We start from the raw sequence: 18,606 nt of genomic DNA, 5'->3' as shown, positions 1-18,606 counted from the left end.
AAGCCCTTCAAGGTAAAAAGAAGCCAACCTGCTGTGAAAATCTTTATTCCTGACTCTGGGCAAGTTATAAATTTGTTTTGCTGGAGCAGGCTGATGTGAAGGGCCAGAGGACCCACAGGATTTTTATCTAGATAACAAAGCAAAGCCAGATTTGCAGGGTGGCAGAATACTTCTTAGGCCACAAGCTATCACAGCAAAAGATGTGCCTTGGGCACACAAGCCTTTCTTCACATCTGAAGAAGCAGCAGGCTTCAAGGTCCTAGCCTGTGGCAGCTGCAACAATATTATTACTACAACTCAGTAGCTTCCCTCAAAGGGCAAAACTAGTGAGGCACTGATGGGAAAATTGCTCAAATTGACACAGGCATTCCCCAAGGGAGGAAGAGAAGGAGATGGGAGGAAACTCAGGTCCCCTGGGTTCCTATCACAGGCAGATGGCTGTTCTGATCCAGCTCTCAAACCATCCTGCCTTTAAGAAGCTGGTCTGCCACCACACCTGCCACTCCTCAAACTCCCAAAGGACAACCAGCAGCCCAGGCTGGACTCACTGGATGAACACAAGTAAACACATGAAAGTACAAGGGAGCAGGGTCAGATCTAGCAGGAGGAAAAACTCTTCTGCATGTTGCTGTAGGAGCAGCAAAGCACAGTCCAGCTACCAGCCAGCACACACACAGCTATGATGTACCCAAAATCCAAAGGGGACAACAGCCCTCACCAAAACCCAACAAAGGGCCCCACTCGGCCTCAACAACAACACTTTAAAGGTGAACATGATCATGCTGACATCAGGAGGTAATGAAACTGAGAATAAAATGGAACTCAACAGTCACTCAGTTACTACTACCACACAGATCTTCCCAGCAAGCTGCATTTGTGTTTCCCATACCACAACTCTCTTCTTCACAGCATCAATGGGATGATCACACAAGGCTGATGCAGACCAGGACAACTGGTCTCACTCACATAATTCTGTTCCCTACCCTGCTCTTGCAAATGTAGCATCTGGAATACCAGGTAAGAGCGCAGCAGGAAAAAAGCCACTGTGCTTGAGAGCAATTCAGTGAAGTCCTAAATAATCTAAGGTAGCTGAAAATGGGATGAATCAGTAGTATAGACAGACACAGTGGAGTAAAGGCAAGTCAAAAACAGAAAGGCTAACCCTAAAATATTAAAGCAATTGAGATCAAGAGGAAGCGGCTTAGTCTATGAAACAAGCCCACCACAACAGCCATGCCAGCAGAAGGTGGCCACAAGGATGGTACCTCAAACAGATAAAACAGAGTTATTACCCTGGAATGCCAAATATTTAATGTTTCAGTGATAAAACAACAAATGTTCAGTAACATAAGACTGCTGCTGCCCAAAACAGCCCACAAACTCCACACACCAGAAAATACAAATTAAACGCTGACATCAGAGAAAGATTCTTTTTTGTTGTAAGAACAAAAAGCAAACAAACATTTTCTTGTAAGGAACGAAATGTTGACCTCTGCAAATTTGGGAAGACTTTAAGAAACAACATAACTGTGGGGAAAAATGTGCAGGGCAGCAGAATAAAGCCATATCTGACCTCTAAAGGCTGACTCCTGTGAGCCTACGCAGCTCCGTTCCCCTCCAGACTCCTCACACCTCCCTTGACACTTCCACATGCCTCACAAAGCAACAAACCCAGCATAAAAATAAGTTTCAGACCAATAGAAATACTACAATTTATCCAAAATCTCTACCATTCACGCGTCACTATAAATGCATATATAGACAGATGCCCCCTCCCATTTGTCAACATCTCAAACTGCAAAGGAAAAATAATTGCTGAACTGGATTGGGCGAGCATATTTCAGCCAACTTAGGGAAAAAAAAAAAAAAAAAAGCAAACCTTAAGAGAGGGAGTTCAACAGAACAAGTCAAAAATTCATCAATCACACACAAACTGAACTTTATGAATGCATTTAAAGTTTTCCATGTGGTCTGCAGGTCACACATTTTAACCACACAGACTGCTCCCTGAAACCTTCAAATAACCGACATTGTGGGATTCTTTCCTACTTGCTAATGCATTGCCCATGAGCCACATTTTACTTCGTAAAGTTAATGAAAGACTCCCACGGGCTTTTGTTACCAACAGTTACAGAAAAGAACTTTTGTGGAACAGCAATGCAAATTTTATCAATGTGAAGTTTAAGAGTTGCAAAAACAATATAATAAACAATTACAGCTTTCTAATGAGATTTTTCTTGGTCAGACATACCTCAGACATTTCCAGACATGACTAAACTCTAAGATTCCCCTTTCCAATTAACACATGCGTGTTACCCCACAAACCCTCCCCCTCCCAAAGCCACTCAGCATGAGATTACTGCAGAATCTGATGGTCTTTAGTAGAATATTTGGCCTAACTCCAGCTCCACCAGCCTTCATGCTTATTTTTATAGGCACAGCCTCCAGCTCTGCGCACTACAATGTAACACAACACCCAAGTCTATTAAACTTTCCACCAAATACACATAAAATTGAACAACAGGTAATCAAGCCACAGTGTGTGCCCTCCCTCTTAGGAGGGAACTCATTGCCCTGTTTGCACCATGGCATGAAACTTTGCCAATGTTCTTGAAGGGCTTACAGTGAATGTGCCTGGGATGACACAAAAGGACCATCAGAGGATCCAGATTGAAATGCTTTCGCAAAGGGAGCTCTAATTGAGGAAATCTAGAGTTTCAAAGGGGCAAACGGAGCCGGCAGTAGGATCTCCAACACCAAACATAACAACTGTGAAAGAGACTAGAAAAGGCAAAAAATCTTCTAGTGGAATGAACCCAACTATCTTGTCATCTTTGGCTATGGGGAGGGGAGAGGTTTGGCATTGTTCAGTGAATGCTTGATCTGACTCTCACATTTCACAGAATCACAGAAGAGTTTGGATTAGAAGGAATATTTAAAGGTCTGTAGTCCAATCCCCTCTGCAATGAGCAGGGACATCTCCAACTAGATGAGGTTGCTCCGAACCCATCTCCATGGTGACCTGGAATGTTTCTAGGGATGAGGCATCTACCACCTCTCCGGACAGCCTGTTACAGTGTTTTACCATCCACATCATAAAAAAAATTCTTGCTTATTATCTAGTCTAAATCTACCCTGAGTTTAAAACCAATATTCCTCATCTTGTCAGAACAGGCTTTACTAACGAGCCTGTGCCTGTCTCTCCTCTAAGTCCCCTTTGTGTGTTTACCTACCAAGACTGGCTAACACGACCTGGGCTGCATCCGGCCAGCCTTACAGCATCTTCAAAGCTGTCCATGTTACAGGTCTCATTCCTCACAACAAACCCTTTTGAAGGTTACAACTGTAACCTCCTTTTAAAATTAACATGTGTAGCACAGACAGTGCCATCAGTCTGCAGGAAACAGCTTAGAAAATCATGTTGGGTAAGCCTGGTTTGCTGCAGCTTGACTTTGTTCTTTGAACATGGACACAACTTCTGGCAATGCCTGCAGTGGAACACTGACATCAGGGCTGAACCTAGGCCCACAGCTGAGCCATTAAAGGACAAATCCATTCCCACTGCCCTATGAAAGGACCCTGAGAGGTCAATTTCTCTGTGTAGCTTGTTGCAGCAGCAGAAATCTGCAGTCTCGGTTAAGCAGCAGCAGGAGCTTTTGAATAGCGCAATTTGGTTTCCCCAGGATGCAAACTACAGATTTTACATGGTAAAACAAGCCCTACTTCCAGGTGTAACAGAGGCTCCATTGTCCTCATCAGAGTCTAAAACCAGAAATGCATAGTGTAGTTGCTACGAGTGGTGGCAACAAGGAGAACGTAGAGAAGAGTTTGTACTTGAAAAATTAATGTGGTTGTTACAGTTAGCACCGTTCCAACTGTTACTGTTTTACAAATTTTCTGAAATATGCAACAGAGGCATGAAAATCTGCAAGGCAGCAAAACTCAGCTGATAAGGAGAGCAGACAATATTCCTTGAGTGATTTGGTAAATAAAACCATGCAGCATCACAAGCCAAGTAACTTACATACTCGGTAGCGGCAAGTAGGACAGGCATGAACATCTCTTTTTTTCCACCATTCTGTGTAGTGAATGTCTTAATACTTGCAAAGATCTTCAAAATTTGGCCTTCATATTGTGGATTCACACACAGAGCTTGTAAGACCTTGAAAAAGCAGGCTTTCCCACCTGCAACCCAAAGGATCCTACACTGCTAGGGAAAAGTGGCACCTGGGATCACCTACCAAAGCACATAATACAGATAATTACATTGCACATCAGTGCCAGGTGCAGCAGAATCAGAAACTGGGGGAAATACATACTTCACTGTCATCATCTCACAGAACTGTGTATTTGAACACACATTGTCAGCTAGCTCATAACAAAATACCAAATTGCCATTAAAACATTCCGTTTCTTTCAAGAATAAAACTATCAGTCTGAATCAAGCAGAAACATATAACTAAAAACTTCCCAATCCATAGTAGTTGACAGAGAAGAAAAGAAAAAAGAAATCCACTCTCATAAGATTTATAGCAATCCTTCATGAGAAACTGCATAGTCCAGGGTGCCCTCACAGAACAGGTTTGCATGTTTAATGCTTTAAAGAAAACTTTCAAATATGACCCAAAGATTGGGCTGGATGCTACTGCCTCCTTTAATCTCCAGTCAAGTAGCTCTCTTTCCTTTTCTTTTACTTCATATTTTCTTGAGTTTAGTGGAATGAGATGATTCAGTATCACTCACTGTTACTGTAGGCATTAGGAATAGAGTACTAACCCTAAAACTGATGTGGAACATGTTAAGCATACCAGCCACTGACTGGAAAAAAACCTCTGAGTCCCAGAGGAGGCAGCCACTGCAGTTGTTGAAAATTAAGGATTTGCCAGAAGCAAGATGAGAGAGCAGAAAAGAGAAGTCTGGTATCTACTTGCCTGTATCAACATCCAAGGGTTATCCATAGTGAACAAAACACATCTTCAAGGAACAAGGAAAATTCAAGACACAATGTTTTGCAAAAGTAACTCTCAAAGGTATAGCAGAAGTTTAAAAACCAAAAAAAAAAAGTTAAATTTTTTTAACCATTGAGGAAGAAATGTTTCCACAAATATACATTGTTTTCGTTTCTTCTTCAACAAGGTTTTTATGGATACTGATTTATATGGATTATTTTCTTAATCTAATTTTTTGGTTTAATTTAAATTGTCAGTAAAACTTGAAGTTGCAAATTGATGGAAATAATACAATTGCAGTTAGAAGCAACTAACCTAATTAGTTAGGTGTTACTAACCTAATGTCTCCAGAAAAGGGATCGGGCCCAGTTGAACAGGAAAATTGTTTGAGAACAAAGATGTGACAATGAATAGCAGAGGGACAAATGCACAGACTATAACTAAGGGATAGAAGGAGCAAACAAAAACAGCACAGATCCTCCCATACCTTCTTCTTTCTGTTTTTCCGTACAATGAAACTATGATGGTTCAAATGCTTATCAAGAATGAAAAATATAATCACATTAAAAATTAAAAAGGGGAGGGAAGGCTAAATTATAATTAAGTACAGAACAACTATTTGATTTTAGTAAGCTGCAGACAATTGCTTGCAGACCACAGATATACTTTGGCTTAAACATTTAGCTCACCAGCAGCCTTGAAAAGTCTCTACAAACCATTAAGTTCACACAGCCTAAGCAATATAACAGATACAATACTGTGCACATTTTAGCAAAAGTGGAACAAAGAGATGAAGCAGGAAATGAAAGGCTCTTCATTTGCCTCTTCATTCCCTGCCTGTGTTTCAACTGCCAGTTCACAACATCTCTCCTGTTGATCATCACTCAGAGATTAATATGCCTGAAGACTTTGATTACTTCCACATATATCCAAGCTCATTGTATTTAGTTTAAAATCCAACTAATTTAATAAACACAACCTTCTTGCAAATCAGAGATAGCAGGCAATATTTAAGTTACCCTTTGCACATTCCAAGCATGTATTGTTGTTGCTTCAGCCCACTCTAACATCATGTAAGTGAATTATTTATAACTGCAATGCCCTCTGACAACAGGAGCATCAAAGTTACTGTCAGCAGCAGTTCTGGAAGTGTTCTTTATGAAAATCAGAGGTCCCCCATGTCGTGCAATGGGGAAAAAGGAAAAATATCCCAGATGGGAAAGATCAAATGCAAAGAATGCAGTACAGGAAAGACTGTAGCACAAGTAAGGTTTGAAACATCCCTAATACAATAGATAATGTTCAGGCACTCAATCTGTGTGTATCCTTATAAATAAACACATATCTTAAGAATGACAGCATAGCTCCCCATAGGATGTTATTTCTTGACATATACTCACATAAACTTCATTGTGATCAAAGCGCTTCTTCAGGTTATTGATGAAGGAATCTTCATTAAGTGGCTCTAAAAGAACCATATCTCCCACCCCTATCATGTCATCTAAAAGCGATGTCTTGACCTCCATTTTGGCCATTTTGTCCTGGGAAAAACAATAAGAAACAAGAATAAAACAAACAGCAAAGGTTAGCTCAAGGTTGTTCTAATTATTCACAGGCATTACCAACTAACACTGCTTCAGGAATAAAATTTAAAAGAACACCAAATTAAAATTATGTTTCCAAGGAACATTCTCAAAGTCATTGCATCTACCCAGATAGTCCACAGTCAGTCCACATGATTCCAAAATTTAACTTCTGATAGTGAACAATGCCTTCTGGTCCTCTATACATTAATCATGAAACTCCTAGAAACAGGAATGACGATTCTAGTGGGCATCACAACCAGAGCATTTGGATGACTTCAGTGTTGAAGTGCATGCAAGTCTGTATTTTATCAAAAGCTTCAGGATCTCCAGACTAGGGTTTAAATTTGTCAATAACCCTAATCCAAATTTATTTTTCGCCCTTACTTGCATTTCTCCAACTCCATTAATACTGAAACAGAAACCAACACAATTAACCCACTCAGAGAAAAAAAACCACAGTATTTGATTTTAGTTCATGAATCCTGGGCTCTAAAGTGCCTGTATTCCAGTACAGTGGTGGTATTGGCTACATGAAGCTACCAAATGACTTCATTTATTTGTAATTTTGTTGCTTGAGAGAACATTTTCAAGGGGCAGCAACAACCCAGCTGATAAGTGGAGACGCCGCATCAATGTAACTGGAGTGGCAAAAGCCAGAAGCTGGGCTTGAACAGGGGACCAGGATCAAACAAAACAAAGTAAGCAAGTCTGATAAAGGAAGTCATTTAGACAAAGGAGTCAAGGTCAGGCCAAAACTTAGCACTTATTTGATCCTCCCAGCCTTTCAGCCCTCCAATCCAAACGCTGGAGATTACTGAGCTCCCCAAGAACTCTGGGCACACAGTCACTGCTTTCAGCTTTCCTGAGGAGACTGAAAAATGGATGGATTCACAGCGGCAGTCGGCAAACAGGGACCCAGAGGTGAGAGAACAGCTTTGCTGACCACACAAACCAAGGACCAGCGACTGCACAGCTACACAAAACAACAGCTCAACTTCACCAGTCAGCTGTCACCTCCCAGCTACAGAGTGCTATCAGGCTGTCCTTGGTTCCCTTACCACATTGCTGCATTAAAATGTTGCACATTTTAATTCTAAATATTTTTTTCTTGTTTCCCAAAATGCCACTGAGCAGCTATTCCATTATATAATCAGTGCTACCTTGCCACAGTACCTCTCTATTAGATGACTAATTTGAAACAAGCAAAGTATTTTATCTCTCCCTTCTGCCTGCAGCCACCACTTTATTGAAAGTTATTTGACCTTTTTCATCAGTGTGTGACATTTGAGGGATTTTAGATCAAGATTCAAGTCTTGCTTGATGTGTTTCCAAATTCAACGAAGAGAAGCGCAGCTCCACAGGCAGCTAACAAAGAGATACAAAAAGATTCCCAAAACCTGAACCAAGCCTGGGAATTACTAGAAATTCACATGGAAATGCAAAAACAGTGCTGAACTATGGTAACCAACCAAAGCTGAGTCAACTCTGCTAAACAAACAAAAGAGCATTTATTTTAAACAGAAACACTGGGCAAATATTTTTGTAGAGAAAGATACTTCACCTCTCTGAATCACCAAAAAAAATTTTAAACATTCATAGAATCTTTTCAGAGGTATCACTTCAACTTCTGAATCCCATTAAGACAAATTCTTTAAACTACCAATCTTGTTTCAGTGACCTAATTACTTCCCATACATCGACTAATGCTCAAATAATTTTTGAAGGCTGAAAAAATAAAGCCCTTCTCAAGTATGGAACTTATTAAATAATGGGTTTGTGGCCAGATATATAAAAAAAGGCAACACAAAAATCCTAATAAGGGCAATTTAAACCTAAAATTTAAGTTCTAAATACAATACCTCATTTACCATTGTGAAATTACATACCACCTACCACACTTCATGCATCACTGCTTGGGAATTTCAAGAGCAAGAGCAGCCAAACCCATCAAAAACAACCATGTATTCCCAAATTCAGTGGCATGTTTTTCAGAAGAAATGCAGGAAGACAATATATCTACTACTGTAAGTTAAAGTAAAAAGTTGTATATAGATATTGACTTATAAATATATTAGAAAAGTTAAATTTTGTGGTCAAAGGTTAATTTTCAGCTTGGTTTTTCCCACAATAATTTACAGCATTCTATGATTTAAATGTTGGTTTTTTTATTAACTTGCGAGTTAGAAAATACTAGAAACCCAAATGATAAAAAAATTGAACAGGCTAAGGCAACTTATTTAACACTGATTGCTCAAAACCATTTTCAATAACCTAGCCTTTGCAAAAGTTCATTAAATATTACCTCCTACACTTATGTAGGATTCAAGAGTATTCTGCCATACCAGTGTTAGCCCTTTGCTTTGGTGCAATCCAATGGTAATCCCTGCTCTGGTTTAGCTAACAAAGGAAAATCCATAATTTGGGATAATTTGGTCGTCTATCTGAAGTAAAAAGTGGGGGGAAGAAGTACTGCTAAGAGAAATCAACAATGTTTAAACATATATTAATCAACTAAATAGGGCTTAATAACTGAACTTAATCTACTAGAAGAATGCAGTAGAAGATCAATATATAGCACTTTCAAGATACCAAATGCTAATTTTAGAAGTAGCCTTATTAAAAAAGGTCAAAAATCAGCAAACTACACAGAAAGAAAAAAATAATCAAACCCTTGCAACATTACATGGCTAAACTTCAGAAAAAGCTCAGAAACTCAATCCAAATCCATGTCCAAGTATTTGCCATATAGTCAGAGATGCCTTGCAGCTGTTAATATTTCCCATCAGCACTGCTGACAGCGTGCTCACCACAGTTGGGAGAGCAGCACATAAAAGCAAGTGGCTTCCTTGTGCACTTATTCACACACCTTTAAAAAGAGGAATGCTTCTCAAGAACCATTTTCAAGGACCAGATCTATAAGAAGGATGGGACCAGAACCTGCTCCCAGTGCCTGAGAAATCAGGATCAGATTGTTACTCCAACACTCCCTAGTCTCACCCATACCCACTTACCACTTTGAGGCTTCTCCCAAATTTACCCTCCTTGTCCCTAAAGGAAAGATCAGCAGCATTTCAAAATACCTCCTTTCTCTGTAGGCAGTTGTCAAATCTGTTCTTCCTCCCTTCAGTCTCATATCTAAGCCTTAATTCAATGGAGTGAGAAGTTTTGCAACATGTTTTAATTCTCAGAAAAAAAAATTACAGTCTATTCAGTAATCCTTCACAGTTTGATCTGTTTTATGTTGGACAACATGCTTGGGAGGAGAAGTGCTGGGCAGGCTATGTCTTTAAAATGCTTTTATCCACACACTCCCACACCACACAGAGCCTTTTAAAACACAGACTGTTGTACCCACTGCTTGCAGTGCCTGGGATTGCCATCCAGACAGGCCAGCTGGGTCCAAAACCTTCTTGCCCCTCTTGGCCACAGGGATGGCAAATTAAAAATCACAGCATCCCACAGCCACAGCAGCCATGTCATTGGCCATTCTGAAACAAGAGCTAATGAGAACTATAAATAGAAGAGGATACAGTGAATAGGCAAAACCCCCAAAGCCTCGTACAATTAAATGCACACATTCTCAACGGGGGAAATGAAGTAATGCCCTGTTATTGGCACACAGCACGTTACAGAATTGTCCAAGGTTTTTCACATCACCCTCCAACAGGAGAACAGAAACAATTGTCAGCAGCTTCCTACAGCTGTGCAGCCCTTACCTCACACTCAGGAGTTTGGTACTATCAAAATATAGTTTGGCAGTACTGTGCTGGAACTACCACTGTCTGCAGAGGTGGCTTGGGTTGTTTTTTCTTTCCTGGCATTGTAGCAAGAGGACAATTTCCCTATCATCAAAACTGGCACAGATGCACTCATATATGCTTCAAGCTCTGATTATTTAAAAAACAAAATAAGTAAATAAACAAATAAATCGAACCCAAGCCTTTGGTTTCCCTACAACCAGCTCTCTGTAGAAGATAGCCCTCTTTTTCTTTTATAACTCTTAACAGGGACAATGTGCAACATCAGTAATTCAATAGTAGAGCTCAAACTGATTTCACGTTCCAGGTCTGATGCCGAGCTCCCTGTCAGGCTGTAATTACGCTTGCCCACCCCTTCCCGGTTTTCTCTGTCCAGGAGCAATCAGCCCACACAGAGTGGGGACATTGACAGGCCACTGCTGCAAAAAGCAGTGTCATTACTTAAACAAAACAAACCAAAAGGGGCTGCAACATCATCTCGTGTTGCTGCTCATGACAAGTCTAAGTACCAATTTAGGGAGAGGCAGGATTTAAATTTAACCTGTGCTGCTGCCCAGTAAACCTTGTGTCTCACCAGCCTCTGACTGACACCCCAAAGGGGCAAGTTCATTGGAAACACCCTGTGCTGCTTCGCCAGGCAAACCGAGGCAGACCCTGCAGCTGAACTGTTACAATGCCCTTTTCACTCAGAGCTACATTTCCCGACATCAGCATGTGTGAAAAAAACGTTGATATCATCCAGAGGAAACCCTCGCTTTCCCTCCAGACCCCTCCCAGCTGCTGCCTGGCCGCGGTCTGCAGGAACACCTGCACCCTCCTTCCCAGCTGTGACTGCTCTCAATTGTTGCTCTGACATATTGCCCAGGTCCTGCTGTGGAAAAGGGCATGCAGAAAACAGCTCGATGTTGCAGCCCACTACTTTTGCCTGCAAGAAAATGGACTCGAGGAACGTGACAGACAAATTGCAGGAAGGAATGTTAATGGATATCGCAACATCAGTAAAAGCACTCAAAGAACTAAAATGCTTCCTCTGACTCTCCATCTTTCCTTTTGTTTTTGCCAGTGTCTGAATAGCTTCTGAATTCCTTTTTATTCCCTCGCAGTCCTACTGAACAAACCAGTGTTTTCCAAAGTGGAAAAGTTTCTAGTTCGGAGCTTTTGGATTAGCTGCTGTTTCTCACATCTTACCTACCAAGCAAGAGCAGTTATTTGAAGCCTTGTGCAAGCCCTCTTAAATTTCCGTGTGCGCTCAACATTACACACGTGTGCCGGATTCCTTGAGCACTCAACAACAAACAGCTCTGGTGAATTACAAAAGTAAAAAGCACTTAACAACAAACAGCTCTGGTGAATTACAAAAGTAAAATGCGGCATTACGGGGTGTATTTGTATCGGGACCGCAGGAATGTTTGCATTCAGCATCAGCTAAATGGGAACAGCCCTTTAGCAACATCAGATTAGGGCAGTTTCGCACCAGTGACTGCAATTTAGATGACAGAAGATCTGACCAGAGAATTCCATAGGAGAAACGAATGCTCCGCTGGCCTGTGCTACCAAACACCAGGCGTTTATCTAAAGATTGGGTCATTTTCAAGAAGGAGTCAGGCCACTTAAGGTACTGTTGAACAAACAGCTGCAACCACGTGAGGCAATATCATCTTTTAATAGTTTAACAATGGAGACTTAACTGCAGCTTAGAAAAACTGATAGTGCGGTAATTAGACTGCATTAGGACATGTACGAAAATGTTTGCTGGGACATTATCTCCTCCTGACGTAAACAGCGGATGAAACTTTCATCATTAGCAGGACTCAGGTTCTTCATAAATGCACAAGTGAGAGGTTTGGTTGTTGCCGAAGTTCTTTGGGGCTTGTTGGGGGGGTATTGGGGTTTTTGTTTTGATCTGGGGGTGGGATGTTTTCTCTTTTGTTTTCACGTCAGCTTGGTTACAACCCACACTAAGGAGTAATCTCCCCTAAAGTGAGAGATGCCTCTCCCATTCTTCTGTTCATATTGTGATGAGACTGTGGACAACTCTGGTATCACCCAAAAGGTGCACGGTACCTTACCACAAAACAAAAATTACATGAACCATGAATGCAGAAGGTACAGCTTTGCCCTCCTTCTCGTCCTAAAAAAAAAAAAAAAAAAACAAAACAAACACCAAACCAAAAAAAAAAAAAAAAAAAAAAAAAAAAAAAAAAAAAAAACCACCACTAATTCAGCAGCCTGAGGGGGCTGTGTTTGCATTTCTCTAAGGCTACTTTCTGTTATTTTTTTTTCCCAGTAGTTTGAATAACATTAGCATGGATATTACCTGCTCTACGACACCATGGGGTATATCTATTCTATTATTCCTCCTTTACAGTCCCAGCAGTACATGTCTTCAAATTACTTCTGATAATTATTTTGCAACCACGACACAATAACTGCCACCAGTAATCGCACTCTGGGGTTGATCTATTTCCTAAGTCAACTTTCTGCCTTGCTTTAACTCATCTGGGTCAGTCATACAGTCACACCAGGCTTTGGGAAAAACATCTGGGTCTTTCAATGTTGCTAAGGCACTCTTCTTTAGCAGCTGTGAAAATACAGTCAAAATATGTCTGGTACTCTTTTTTATCCTGCAAATGTTCCTTTACATTTTGGATTATATTGACAGGCTTCAAAGAATATAGGTGTGAAGTGGCCTTTTCTGTAAATGGTTATTCTGGAATCCTTTTTTTTTTTCTTTTTCTTTTTTTCCTTTTAATTAGTTTAATGGGGAAAACACCTTGAGTGTTTTCAATGCATCTAGAAATAGGTCTTCACTACCAAGGCTATTTACAGTCCAAAATTCTGGTTGAATTCCCACTGCGTTCAGCAGAAACAGGATCCATGGTGGTTTCTTATATTTAGGCTTTTCTTAGTCATTGCTTAGCCACAGAGTTTTATAATCATTCCAGGTCCACATCTACAGAAAGGGATAAAGTATTCAGTGACAAAGGAGGTCGATTTTTCACACATACACCTTGCTACAATTTCCTTGAGTCTTTTTCAAAATAAGGAACAAAATGTGACTGCAAAGCCAAAAGTTGTCAAAGGTCCTGCCTTCTCCCCCTAAATCAAAGAATATATTTCAGACTGGCAGTGTTTTTTGGACAACACAACTTTCAAAAAGCAGTCAGGACAGGATAAGGACATGTAGAAAACACCTTCATTCTTTCAGGGGAAAAAGAAATCTTTTACTACTGGATAACCAAACTCCACTAAGCAGTTTTTAGCAGGTGCCCTTTTAAACTGATTAAGAAAATCTTTCAAGCTGCCGCTTAAAGTTTTCAGCCAATTTTTGGGGGATCCTGCCCAATCCAAAGGTTATGTTTGCAGAACAGTGGCACAAAAAACAAGGTAGTATTTATTTATATTAGGGGTTCTTCTTTGTTTGCTGTATGTCACACACCAGCAGCTTGCCACCACACCAGAGCTTGGATTCAAAAGAGCTCTCAGTAGCAGATCCCCACAAAACACTTTTACAGACAATCAGCGCTCACAAAGTCAAATCACTTCTCACAGCTGAGGCTTCAGCCCCTCAGGAGCAATCCAGCAATCAGCTGTAATCGAGATCTTTGATTAAAATAGGATTTTCACTTTCTCTTCCACATGGGGAGAAATTAGACCTTGCTTTCCTGCAGCCAGCACAGGAACCACACATCCCTGATACAGGAAAAGAACCGCTCATGGTGGAGCAATGGGAGTAAGGCAGGTACTGAGAGATGTCCTAATACTACAGGGTTAAAATACCAGAGTACAAGCTAATCTTCTGCTCAAATGCTTTGTTGCCTGTTAAGCAGTGGGTGATAAGCCCTGAAGATATGCAGAAAACGAAATAACAGGCCAGGTAACACCCCAGCTTCACTCAGCTGCCAACAGCAGAAGGAAAAGCAGCCGCAGAAAGTCGTCACAACAGTCACAGAGCCAGGCTTAAAACCGGTCACAGATGAACACAAACCTAATCAGGAGCTTCAGGAAATCCAGATCCCAGAAGAGGCATTGGTGCCTGTATCCACCCAGCATGAAGTCAGACACAGTAACTGAGTGCACCCTAACTCCTAGAGCAGTTGGCACTCACAGGTTTCCAGTTTCCATGCATCCATATCATCTTCCAAGCAGTAAAAGTCTGGGTAAAGCAAAATTTTCCCTGTTCTTTTCCATTTAAAGCAAGAGGAAAAGAAGTCACCCAAACAGAGATCTTATTCTTGCCCATTGCAATGTCCCTTCCTTGAAATCTCACTGTCCTTGTAAACTTGTAAATAACGTTTGGTTTGTTTTTAGCCTAGTATTTTATGAAAATAAGACAAATCATGACAGCTGTACATCTCTTGGTCAACACATCTAATGTTGAGTTTCATTCAAAAGGACAGAGTAAGGGACAACAGAACAGCTGATTTTCCACACAAAAACAGGCAAGAGAGGAGATCTGAGCATAATCATTCCATCTGAGACATGGGTTGTGAGGAGAACAAACCTCTTATTAAGTACCACAGAGCAGAAAAATTGCTCTGCAAAATTCCCTAGCTGCAGAAAAAGCTTCAAGTGGAAATTATTACTTCTTTGCAAGTCAATTCATCACAAGAGAAAAACCCTGCAGGAAGTCAGACTCGACTAGTCCCACTTCTCCCAGGAGTAGCTGCCAAGGTAAAACAGTAGTGCAAGGTTTCACCCTACCACTTGCCTTCACTGTCTATTCTACACATCAATTTCTGCCCAGCAAGACGCTTCTATTTTTTTAATGAAGGAAATGAATAAAAGAATGTGGATACAAGTGTTATGGGAAAAGGAAGCATTATTTGCCCAAACCTAAGATAAAAATGAATCTATTTAAGGGAAGACAAGACTTAAATAAATTACATGTACTGTTAGGACATGTTTGCTTGTCTCAAGAAGTTCACCTATATCCACAATTCTGTCATTTTCATTCTCAACAATCATTTTCAGATGGACACCTGAAATTAGAGGATAAAAGTCATCAATTTCTAAATCAAGGCATCTCCAGCTCTTCCATTGTCTGAAATATCTCTTGGTACAGTACACAGGGAGTGGTTTGTGAAATTGCATTTCAACCAGGGTAATCACTCCTGTCCAGATGTCCATGAAGTTAAAAGCCAGTAGACAGTGTTTTTATTAACAACTAGCACGATAAACAGAAATCTTCCAAATAAAATGTAACACTTCACAGATTTAGAGAGGGACACCTTCTTAAAACATCAATAGAAAGCAACTCCCATCCACAGACGGAGAACAGCCGGTCCCATGGCAGGCAAACTCAGCACACACTCACAGCTACTAAGTTTCCCCTTGCTGTGTTTCAGTGAGAACTATCATCTGGCAGCTTTTAGGAAGCAAAAAGTTCTATTCACACGAGATACAGGCAAGCTCCCCATGTTCCAGAAATCTGTTACAAGGCACAAGGAGCCCCAGCTCTACCCTTGCTTGCCAAAAGATTTTCCAGGGTTTCTCCTGGAGCAAACTTTGTTTCAACAGAGCCCTGCACTCTTTGATCACTGAAGGTAATCTCCAGAGCCCTTTTAACTCCAGCAGCCTGACAGGCTGTGAGCTGAACAATGGCAATTGTAGCTGTGTCTGTTCTGTGTGCTCCAGGCCGGTGCCAAACCCACCGCATCCTACAGCCACGACTACTGCACTGCACTGCTGCAGAGTGCCAGTCTTCAGCCTTCTCCATGAGAAACAGCTCTTATGGGGTGCCTTATTTCTAGACGAAATTTGTTCCTGAACAGCTAATAGCCACTTCTTCTTGCTTTTGCTAATGCTGCTGGGGTTTGATTTTGGTTTTAAATTTAAATGTGTTTTCTCCCTCACAGGGGAGTATTGACAGAGGTTGGTTTCAATGGACTTCATTCCAAACAATGCATAGCCAGTATTGCCTATTTCCCTTTCAGTGGTTTTTTCATCCCCCTTGACCATCCCAATTATCCTTTTCTGCTTCCTCTTCTATTTGAGCCCATCTTGGCAGGGCAGGGATTAAACCAGGCTGTACAGAGGATTCCTGCTACATCATGGCAGCAACATTTCCTCATCACTACCAGGAACTTTCCTTCATAGAGAGAGGGGTTCATTTTCACCCCCTCCATGACTTTTTCCTTCTCCAAAGGTTCGCATGGAATTAGCATTTCCCCAGCTTACTCTGCACAACAAACCTCAAGTGCTCCATCAGTCACAGACTTACTCACAGATGTAAAAATTAGGAAGGGTCTCCAGCCACTCCAGAAAGTACATGTTTATCCTAGAGGCTTAACTAATCCCAAAAATAATCTGCCTTTCAACCCCTACCACTTTCCTGCTGCCCTGTCTCCAAGCTTCTCTTGATGAAGAGGTAGAGCAGCTGTTATTTTTGCTGGAAGTTAGACATCCCAGATACCCTTTCTTTCACATCAGGTAAGCATGAGCTCTGCTGGGAGAAGCTTTCTTCTCAGCTCTCAAACATGAAGCTCTAGTCAAGCTATTAAGTGGACAGTGAACTGGTTCCCAGAGTCCCAGGAAAAAAGGCACCTCTTCATCTCTTCACCAGTGTCTGTATGTTAAGTTGCTTATTTGCTTCCATAGAGGAACAGTGCAGAAGATTTATAGCAGCTCACTCCCTTTAACACCTCTCCTAGAAGCAGGGCTGACTTCTCACTAGAGTGCCATCCACAGAGTCCTTATGCAATAAGGACTTTAACGATACCTCTTTGATCTAAAAAGATATCTTTAATTGTGCTTCAAATTGTTTTAACACAAAGGCATTAAAGCACAGAGCAAGGGTAACTTCCTTTGCTCGTGCTCTCCCAAGATACAGAATTCAGCAGTTCATCACCCAGCAGTTTCCTCATTTCTGAGGTGCAGGTTCTCAAAGGTTACTGGCAAGGATTTAAGCACAGTATCAGGACACTGCATATGCTCCATTGTGCATAAAAACTGGTGATTACCTTAAGGCCCAGTCTTTTCAGAGATCTTCAGACACCAGCACACTTTTGTAGACAAAAGGAGAACAGACTCCATAAAGAAAATGCATATAAAAGGGTAGAAACTTTTCGGGATGTGATGAAACATTTCAGGATGTCATGGCTCACTACCTGTTTTTCCTTCCATTGTAGCAAAGCCTACAGGTTAATTATTCTCATTTGCAACTTATATTTGTACTCTTATTGCAATTCAAAGTACCTCCAGTAGCACTTCAGAGTGTACAAACTGTGAAGATTATAGAATATTTCAGGAAAAAAAAAAAAAAAAAAAAGCACAGAGCAAACAGCAAGAGAGGTCACATACAAAGCATATTTGTGGGCCCAGGAAACTTGTACCAGTGCTGACCAGGCTGTGGTCACAGACTTTTAAAAACTAGTTTCTGCTTACAGTAGGAAAAAATGAGTCTTTCCTTGCTGCCTCCATTTAGAAAATAAAGAAATCTGCAACAAGCACTTCTGATACTACAACACCCACCAAACCTTCTGCTACTCAGCACCTATTCCTCACAATGATCTCCTCTTTTTCCCCTTGATAAAAGCTCTTACTTTCCTCCTGGTGTCTTTTGCTCTCGTGGTCCTCCTGCCAACCACACAAAGATTCCTGCCAATATAAGACCCTTGGAAGGGCTCTCCAAGACAGGGAGAACAAGGGAAGGTTTACTAGTGCACCCACACTGAAGAAGCAATTCCAAGGCAGCCCTTCGCAAAGCCACAGACAAGGCAATTACCTAAGCCCGAGATACACCCACTCCCCACCCCTGCAAAGGAAAGAAAATCTTAGTGACAGTAAACATTTCTTGCCCTTACTCCTTAGGACTCTGGATATTTGGATTCCTTATCTTGAGCCTTTAGTTTGTTTGCTGAAGTGTTAAATCTGGTCACTTAGGCTGGAGACCACCTCTTGATTGCTTTCCTCCCAAAAGCCGGAGCACTTGAAAAAGTTGCTGTTCTGGCCTCTGGGGTCCATTACTCCTGCTGTACAGTCTGCATAGAAGAGTTCCCCAACCAGTTTGCATCTGGAAAGGGGACTTGATAATTCCTCTTTGCCTCTGAAACTCTATTTTTAAGCACTAGTCTTTCTCACTGAAACTCTCTCATCACCAAGGTGACTTTGCTATCAGACTTAAAATATATATCAAGAAACAGATACAAGTTTACTTGGTGACACCAAAAGAGAAAACAGTAACATGGAGCTGAGAGAGGCAAAAATATTAACTTTCTGTCCAGTTTTCTCTAAAAGCTATGCCCCTATGAGGAAACAAAAAACCAGCCTGGTCTCCACACTGTTTAGAACCAAAACCTGGAGTAATACACA

General features: G+C 41.1%; 1 protein-coding gene across 4 annotated transcripts in view; it reads right to left on the bottom strand.

Moving 5' to 3' along the window:
* MYO1B (myosin IB) overlaps positions 1–18,606 on the bottom strand; it is a 184,672-nt gene that overhangs the window by 90,017 nt on the left and 76,049 nt on the right. For all 4 annotated transcript variants that reach the window (XM_083865155.1, XM_083865157.1, XM_083865154.1 and 1 more), the window contains exon 2: positions 6,350–6,490. In XM_083865155.1, coding sequence (XP_083721281.1) covers positions 6,350–6,484 — 135 coding nt within the window. In that variant the 5' untranslated portion in view covers positions 6,485–6,490. The remainder of the gene's footprint in view (positions 1–6,349; positions 6,491–18,606) is intronic.

Source organism: Zosterops lateralis (genome assembly GCF_965231275.1).
Source record: "Zosterops lateralis genome assembly, chromosome: 7".
Lineage (NCBI taxonomy): Eukaryota > Metazoa > Chordata > Aves > Passeriformes > Zosteropidae > Zosterops > Zosterops lateralis.
This window is presented reverse-complemented; position numbering and strand designations above follow the sequence as displayed.